The 9,178-nt window shown below is 50.0% G+C and overlaps 1 protein-coding gene across 1 annotated transcript in view; it reads right to left on the bottom strand.

The window, feature by feature from the left end:
- Nucleotides 1–974: 974 nt before the first annotated feature.
- Nucleotides 975–9,178, bottom strand: part of Sik3 (SIK family kinase 3) — a 214,628-nt gene continuing 206,424 nt past the window's right edge. Inside the window, exons 22-25 of the mRNA XM_051156351.1 lie at nt 3,982–4,145; nt 2,975–3,107; nt 2,081–2,251; nt 975–1,286 (exon numbers count right to left, since the gene is read on the bottom strand). Of these exons, the coding sequence (XP_051012308.1) occupies nt 2,094–2,251; nt 2,975–3,107; nt 3,982–4,145 (455 nt within the window). The 3' untranslated portion in view covers nt 975–1,286; nt 2,081–2,093. The remainder of the gene's footprint in view (nt 1,287–2,080; nt 2,252–2,974; nt 3,108–3,981; nt 4,146–9,178) is intronic.

The raw sequence follows: 9,178 nt of genomic DNA, 5'->3' as shown, positions 1-9,178 counted from the left end.
CTCATGATGCCAATGCCAAGGAAAACGCTTCAAACAGAAGATGCAAGCCACAGCTCAACAGCACAGAATCTGGTTTAACATTTCTCTTTTTTTGTCTTTATTATTAATAACAATACTAACAATAATATCAACAATTACCAAAAACAATTTCTACATGATCAAGAATTAAAATGTAGAGGCCAAGGATGCTGGGGAGAGGAGGGGCTAAGGGACCCATTCGATCTCCTGTTCTTGTCTGCGACAAAGAGGCTGCCCGGGAAGGGCGTATATGCACACTCATATGTATATATATATGCACACTCATATGTATATATATATGCACACATGAATGGAACAACGGTCCTTTTTTACAACGCAGTGGAGGGTGCGAATGGAGGCCACACAGACAGCAGAGTGTACCACTGCTGGGTGCTCACTCACGAGGGGGAACCAGGTGGATGGTGACTGGAGGGGAACTGAGCCACACACCAGAGGGCCCACGCTGAGCCATCCTGGTTGGCAACCTGTCAGCACCAGGCCATTCATTCAGCCTATACTGGGATCTGATGTAATTCTGCTGGGCCAGATAGGTTCTAGTAAAGTCCAGCAGGAGACTGTGCCAGATTCCAGGCTCGGGTTTCTTTTTCTCTTTTATTCTTTCTCTAAAGGCAGGCCCACCTCTCTTTCTTCGCCACTGAGCTCTGGTTTAGCGTGTGTTCTCGGCAGACTGGAGCAGAGGGAGAGAGGCTGGTCTGGGATGAGGGCTGCAGAAGGGAGGGTCCTGAGGTTCAGCCCCTGAATACTAACTATTGGCTCCTCTGCTTCAGAAATGGAAAGGAGAAAACAAAACCGAATGAAATAGAGAAATAGTGAGAGAGAGAGAGAGAGAGAGAGAGAGAGAGAGAGAGAGAGAGAGAGAGAGAGAGAGAAGGGGGGGCATGCTAGCAAGAAAGGAGGGGTGGGGAAGAAATGAGAACAAAACATCTCCAAAGGAAAATTGCCAAAACAAAACACAAGCAAACCTCCATCACCAGAACTCAACTCAAGGACGCTAGATGCCAGCTCATGTAGGATGGAGAACACAGATTTCCTGTTTATTTCCTTGGTGCCTTGGTCATACAAACAAACATGGCAAAAGCCCCTCACAACCCAAGCGACGGCCTACTGGTTGCCCAGTGTGGGGAAAGGAGCTGCACTGTTCTGGCAGAGACACAGATGGCAACGTGGTATGACGCTGCTGGACACTGTGATTTTACAGTCGGCCTTCTCCTGGAACTGTACACGAACCTATGAAGCAGACGGGATTCCTGTGAAGGAGAGGGACACACCTCTGCAGCATCACTCCCACCCTCTCTAATGGTCCTGGGGCTGGGACTCAAGGCCCTGCATGTCCATGCATGTGCTCTGTCAGTGAGCCCCAGGCCCTCAGTGAGGTCTTTGTAGGTGTCAGTGGATGACCTTTGCCACACTAAGGCTCTGCCATGCCTCTACCTGTGGCTTCCCTTTCCTCAAGTCTGTCTGTCTCTGTAGACACAGTCATGAGTAGCCACCACACATGCAACCTCTGCTAAGCTAGCAGTGCCAGTCAGCCTGCCAACTTTCAGCACAGGCCTCAGACTATATATCCCTCGCTTATTCCTTATGACGTCCCGCTGGGGCTGGGGCTGGGGCTGGGGTTGGGGCTGGGGTTCTGTGGTAGAGTGCTTGCACAGCCCTGGGTTCTATGCTTAACACAAAAATGCCAAAAGAAAACAACAAAACAGACCAGTGAAGGAGCATGAGGATCTGAGAATGGATTGTAAAGATTAGCTTCTTTAGAAGCCAAAGGTCATTGGCTCTGTCCTTTGAAGCTGTAGCTCACTGGATCGTGTAAGGGCCATAGCATCTATAGCATGACCTTTTCTCTACAATAAAAACAGTCAGCCTACCTCAAAACTAGCACAGTACTCAATGAAGAAATAGGCAGATGGGAAGGCTGCACGCAAAGAGTGACTGACATTCAAGTTCCCCAGGTACCACACATGGAATGAACATGCGGAGGGGATCAGGGGCTGGCACTGGGCCACAGGGCTGCCTGGGCCCTCACGGGGGTGGCACTCACTCTCCATATCTTGCTACACGCCGGCCTGCTCCATGCTGAAGGAGACCTCGGGGTGCTTGTGGCTGAGCAGGATGTCTGTAACACACGTAGATGGATAGCGAGAGGAGTTTAAATGCTGGCTGCCATCACTCAGGCCTGGGTGCTCGAGGCCTCCCAGGCTCACCCCACACTCTGCAAGACCAAAAAGAACATGTGAGGTAGGTGGGGGAGGGGAGCAAGTGGGACAGGAGAGAGGAGCCTGGGGGCCAGTTGTCTAGCATCACAGCCCTGACTCAGGCCACTGTAGGCCCTTCAGACTTGAGGGCCCTTCCTGGCCTCCTTCCTCTCCTTCTCACCACCCGCATCTCACATATGGGGGAGACAAGAAACTCAGGAACCTTTTCTTGGGGTTAGGGAGAAGCACAAGGGCACTCTTTTCCTGGGCATTGTGCTAACAAACGCTCTACCCGCAGGAGGCCAGCATCCGTAGGACACTAGCTAGGACATGGCACTGTCCTCTTGACATCGTCACTGATGAGGACTTGGGATCACAAAGGTTAAGGGCTTTGCCTCCAGAACTTAGAAAGAGTGGATCTGCATATTACTAGGCCTCTATTTACAGTCTCCTGCCCCGGCTCTAAGGAGACATAGAAATGTTCCAATAGTGTTCGAGGCTCTCTAAGGAGAAGACGAAAGAGCGCTGTTACTGAAGGTACATCCTGCTGCAGCCCTGAACTTGGACTGTGATGGCCCTGTGCTGACAGAAGCCAGAGCCCCTTACAACATGCACACTCAGGGAGATGCGTGGAGAGTGAGACTGGTGTAGCACCACACACAGTAAACTGTTTCCACAGACGACTGGAGAAGTCAGTCCCTCTGGGAACTACCCAGGGGTGGCCACAGGCAAGCCCTCACCTTCATCTTCCCCATCCTCAAACTGCTGGCTGCCCATGAGTGAAGACTGGCTGAGAACGGCATCTGACATCCGGGCGGAGCTCAGTGCTTTCCCTGCTACCAGGCTCATGCCTGGCAAGGTGTCCAGCTGCACCTGCAGTGAATAATCAGAAGAAATGAGGCTGCCAGACAGTGTGCCACTCTCAGGGGACCCCTGCTCCTGCACTATAGCTCAGGCAAACAGTGTCCTGGATCAATACTCCAAGACACCCTTCTTGTCAGCACCACCCTCTCCTCGGCCCATCTGCAGACAGTGACTGTGATGCTCTCTGAGGGGATGGCCTTGCTCTCCAATGCCCTGCATAATGAGGTGGCTGTTGCACATGGGAAGAACTAAATTTGAACTTCTGTGTGATTTTAACACAGTCACATTTGAACAGCCACAAACAGCTGCTGATGGCACACAGGTTCTACCATGGCTGGGTGTGTCTCAGTTAAAAAGACTTTCTTGTGACAGGTCGATTCTTAAGAAAGCCAGAGACAAGCTGGGCATGGTGGCGCACACCTTTAATCCCAGCACTCTGGAGGCAGAGGCAGGTGGATCGCTGTGAGTTCAAGGCCAGCCTGGTCTACAAAGTGAGTCCAGGGCAGCCAAGGCTAACACAGTGAGACCCTGTCTCAAAAAACAAAAACAAAACAAAACCCAAAAACACCAGAGACAGTAAAACAGCTACTAGAAATGAACCAAGAATTGAGGGTTCATATGTTGGGGCTTGGGTTTAGAGTTCTGGGGAGGTTAAAATCCCAGAGTTCAGGTCATTTGATTCCTAAGTCTAACATTTGGATGAAAGAGTCTTCCGGGACAACACCAGAGTTAAGGCTGGTCTGTTAAGGAAGAGTTTAAAAAAAGTTTCCACAGCTTGCAGAGGGGTGGACTCTGAGACGATGGCAAAAGGGGATATTCTGCCTTTAAGCTGATACTGGCATCATCCCACCTCTAAGCTGCAGGAGGGGAGGGGCCAACATACATAAGCATCATCGCTGTTCTGGATCGTGTGGTGTCTCTGGAGGGTCCGGGACCTGAGGTGCTCACTGGCCGAGGGCCGTGTTGGATACCCGAGCCCATTGTGATCCGGCAGCTCCACTGCTGGTCCAGGAGAACTCCTATCTAAGCAGTTCCCTATGACAGACTCTGGGAAACAGAGGACAACAGGATGAGCAGATCCAGAGTGTCTCCCAGCAATGCCAATGCCCACGGAGCCCCTTGCAAGAGACAATGAGAAGGGGGGGCCACACTTGCCCAACTGTCAGTGCCCAGCCAGCTGACACTGGTCGGGGACAGACTGACAACATCAAGTCCTACAGCAAACATGAACTTCTTTCTTTTTCTTTTTTTTTTGAGACAGGGTTTCTCTGTGTAGCCTTGGCTGTCCTGGAGTCTCTTTGTAGACCAGGCTAGCCTCAAACTCACAGTGATCCGTCTGCCTCCACCTCCCGAGTGCTGGGATTAAAGGTGTGCGCCACCACCGCCCGGCTAAACATGAGTTTTTTTGGACACTCCTTGCCCACCTAGTGGGTGGGAGCTGGGGCACACTCATCCTCTTTTTTCCACACCCCTCTGCTGGCTTAGCTTATGCTCTGCTCCCAAATCAACTCGTGGAGGACTCTAGAGCTGTCAGGGGCTTCTGGCCTGCACTCCACGGATGCTGCTTTTGGCTTACTCCCACCAGGCCTCTGCTACGGTTCCCACTGCCACTTCAGGTGCTGCCTTTGGCTCTCACCTTTTATAAAAGTGCTCCCACACAGCTGGGCTGGACCTCCCTCCCCACGGCTATTCTGACATGGCTTCAACTATACTGCTCTAACGGGAGCAGTGAGACGCTCCGTGACGAGAGGCACTTACCACCATGCTTGATGGTCTGAGTTCTAGCCTTAGAACCTAGTAAGAAAAACGCATGTGCTTGTGCACTAAATGTGAAAAGACTTCAGAAATCCTTTTTTATGTCCCAAATCCACAGATCCAAGTATCTTCCTGGGTGTCTAACTAGTATGCAACACATTAAATTTCAAACATCAACTTCCCCAGAACCTGTTGCTCCTTCAAATACCTTGTCTCAACACCTCATTTCCCAACCTTTTAGGCATCAGACCCTGGAGTCATGCTTGACTCCCTTTTCCTGGTCCCACAGTAGCTATGAAGTCTAAAGAATCCACTCAAGGGGCTGGAGAGATGGCTCAGGGGTTAAAAGCACTGTCTGCTCTTCCAGAGGTCCTGAGTTCAATTCCCAGCAACTACATGGTGGCTCACAACCATCTATAATGCCATATGATACCCTCTTCTGGCATGCAGGTGTACATGCAGATAGAGCTTTCATATATACATAAATAAATAAAATTATTAAAAAAAAGAATCCACTCATTTGCCAGGTGTGACAGCACACACTTTTAATCCCAGCCCTAGGGAGGAAGAGGCAGGCAGATCTTTGTGAGTTCAAGGCCAGCCTGAACTACAAAGCGAGTCCAGGACAGCCAAGCCAAGGCTACATATAGAAATCCTGTCTCAAAATCCAAAAAAGAATCCACTCATTCAATGGTGGACACTTCAGCCCCCACTTTCTACTTTCAGTCAAGGCCCATTACCTACCCCCTAGTTATATGCACGCACATAAATGTATGTGTGTTTTCCTGTCTGCTACGCTCTCTCCCTGTTTGGATTAGTTTAGATCTGAGAGTGATGTTTCTCCACATCTACGCTCCTGCTCAGCCTTTCCAAAGGTCTTGCGGGCTCTGCTCTCATATATACTCTTGTATATAACTCACTCCCTGAGTGATACTCACAGGCCTGAAAATGCCACCAGGTCATAAGAGGCTATCACTTGGCAAATCAGGTGATCAGGCGATCTGCTTCCCCCGCCGCCCCACCCCTCTGCCCTTTTCTGAGACAGGGTTTCTCTGTGTAGCCCAGCTGTCCTAGAATTCCCTATGGACCAGGCTGGCTTAGAACTCAGAGACCCATCTGCCTCTGCCTTGAGAGTACATGGGACCAAAGGCGTGCATGCACTGCCACTGCCACCACCTGGCATGATCCGCTTTCTTGAGTGCCCAGCTTAGCGTTTGCATTGCTATCACTTGGAGGTAGTAGAAGAGAGCTGACCGCCCGCCCCCAATTGTCCCACGCAAATACACATCCTCCCTCCCTCCTTCCCCGCCTTGAGGTGGTAGGAAAGCTTACACTAAGCCTGATGACCTGAGCTCAATCCCAGGGCCCAAGAGAATGAAAGGAGAGAACAGATTCCTTCAGGGTGTCCTCTGACCTCCATATGCAGACGAAAATAAATTTAAATGAGAAAAAAAAATTTAAAGAAATTCATTAGGTCACTGGGATAGGCCCTTAACTGGAATTTCAGAGCTGCGTCCCGTCTGTTTCCTTCCCGTTTCCCAGCTGGAATGAGTTGTAATTTTGGTCAATGTGCTCCTTGCCATGGTGTGTCTCTTACCACAGGCCCCAAAGCAACAAAGACAAAGATGAGCTGAAACCTCTGACACCATGAGCCAGGACAAACCTTTCCTCTTCATAAGTTGATTTTCTCAGGTATTTTGTTACAGTGATAGGAAGCTAACACAGGCATAAAGAAAAGAATACTAGGGCCAAGAATGAGAAAGGAAGCATAAGGCAGGTTCCAGGTCTTCTACACCAGAGTACACAAAGCCTGGCAGCCGGGTGGCCTCATCCTTAACTTATGCCTCCTTATCTGACAGGAAGGGCTGTTTCAGAACTCCAAAAACCTGATGCAAGTGGAAGTCCTGTGATAAGCAATCAGGACTCCATGGGTAAAGGAGTTGGTTTAGGAAGAGCTGAGCCAGGGACTCAAAGTCCTTAGATGTGACCTGCTGACCAGTGGCTACAAGGACTAAGCCACTGACCATGGAACAAGACTCTTTGGGCCACTTCAGGAGCTGGTGGAACAGCTAGCCTTGCAGGATATATAATAATACAGGGACCATGTCTTCCAAGAACTGGGAGAGTACAGAACGAAGAGTGACTACCCAAACAAGTAAGGGACAAAATACACAAGGGATCCAAGGCACTCCGCCACACCGGGGGCAGGGAAAACGACGGGACTCTGGGGCAGCTTGCGTAATTGTTGAATCTGTCAATGTTGACTCATCCTTACTCATTTACTGGGTTTTAAGTGTAAATGAGAACGGCTTGTTTGCCTATCCCTCTTAAAGGCTCTAAGGGGTAATGTCTTAGCCCCTGCAAGGCTGTCACCTGACTGGGCTCAGAGGAAAGGATGTGGTTTTCTATCTGAGTTTAAGTTGGTAATCTCATTGTATAAACTGGCTGTGTCCACGTGTTTATTTACTTGCGGAGTCAAAAGTCTTAAAGCCCTGTAACACTGCAGGATGTTATCTTATCTTCATTTCTCAAGTAGAAGACAATCAGACTGTAGGCAGTAGAGGGCAGGGGGAGCCCTGAAACTTGCAGCATACTGGCTGGTGGTAAACAGCCTTACAGGAAACCGGAAACCACAGACACAGGTACAAGGGCATCTGAGTTTCCTAGACTAACTTTGTCATCCCCCCAACCCCCCTTTAAAAATGCTCTTGTGAACTGTAGCTCACGTTCCATGCCACTTCTCCTGCTACGGCCCTTCATGAAGAGACGCTTCTTGAGGACAGGCCCTTCAGCTCTCCCTCCCATATTCCCACAACACCTGTAACACTGGCTCAGTAACTTGTACTCAGCCGCTCTCCCACAGAGTAACAGGTCAAGTGTCAAGAAACGAGCCTGCAACTCCACTGAGATGGAGGGCCATTCAAGAACCACCAGGTTCCCATGTCCAAACAGGGAAACAAGAGTGGGGGCCTTGCTGGTACACTGGTAGAATCCTTTCTTTGCAAAAAACACAGTAAAGGATCTGCAAATTTTCTTTGCTTTTATTATGTGTATAATGTATGTGTGGGCATGTGCATGCCATGGCACACGTGTGGAGGTCAGGTTAATTTTTGGAGCGATTTCTCTTCTTCCACCTTTACATGGGTTCCGGGATCACACTCAGGTTGTCAGGCTTGCGTGGCGAGTGCTTCACCCGCTGAGCCCTCTCACCAGGCCATTCTGAAATGTCTTTGATAAACTGAAAATGTAGACAGGTGTGGTGGTATAACTTGGAAAGCTGAGTTGGAAGACCAGGAGTTCAAGACCAGCCTGGGTTACACAGTAGACCCTGTCTTTTAAAAGAGGGGAAGGGGAGGGGGAGAGAGAAGAAAAGGGAGACTGAAGATTTTTACAGGCGTGGCAGAGCAGGGCAGCTCCTACTGAAACAGAACCCTAACGCACCCTTCCGAGGGTGGGTGTGGAAAGGAAAGGATGAAGTGAGTCAATAGTGCCAAGTGCCGAGTCGTAGCTCTATGGGCATTCCATAGCTTAGCACCCCCCAGTCAGAGCAAATGGAAGCATGCTTCCTAGTAGGTCCCAAGTCAGCTTGTTAGCCTTAGGACAGTGGAGCGCCTCCACAATCATGCTGAAAACACACACACACACACACACACACACACACACACACACACACAGAGTTCTGAACTGACTGCATGCACTGGGGTTCACTAAGCCACTAATGCCTCCACTGTGTTACGTCACTACTCTGGGCCCTACACTCACATCACTGTACAGATGTGACTCTGCTGAAGGTAACCATACTCATGCACAGACAACCTAAGGACAGATGTTGGAAAGGAGGGCGACTCATCTCTGCAGTGCATGGCAGGAGTGAAGGCGAGTGAGAGCCACTCACAGAAACTGGGGATAAGGCATAGAGGCAGGCCAGTTTTGAAACGAAACCTAGAGGATTGTAAGTTTGCCTAGATCCTTCTAGGCCAACAAAGTATTAGTAGGGGACAGTGGCAGTGACAGTGGTGAGTGGAGAGAGAGGAGGAAAGGGGAGTAGCAGTGGGTGGTCAGCTGGACAGAGAGGACAGATTTGATGAAGCCGCTATGACCGGTTAGCATTGACCTGAAATGGAGCAGCAGCCTGGCAAGAGGAGATCTGACCAGCACCAGTCAGCTGCCTGGAAGCCACTCTGAAGTTGTTCTACCTGCCAGGAGGATGGAGCAGTGTACCATGATCCTTGGGACAGGCTGAAGTTGGACCAAGACAAAACCGAATCTTAGAAAACCTTCCCCTTAGCCGGGCGTGGTGGCGCAAGCCTTTAATCCCAGCACTT

This window comes from Acomys russatus, chromosome 14 (assembly GCF_903995435.1).
Source record: "Acomys russatus chromosome 14, mAcoRus1.1, whole genome shotgun sequence".
Lineage (NCBI taxonomy): Eukaryota > Metazoa > Chordata > Mammalia > Rodentia > Muridae > Acomys > Acomys russatus.
This window is presented reverse-complemented; position numbering and strand designations above follow the sequence as displayed.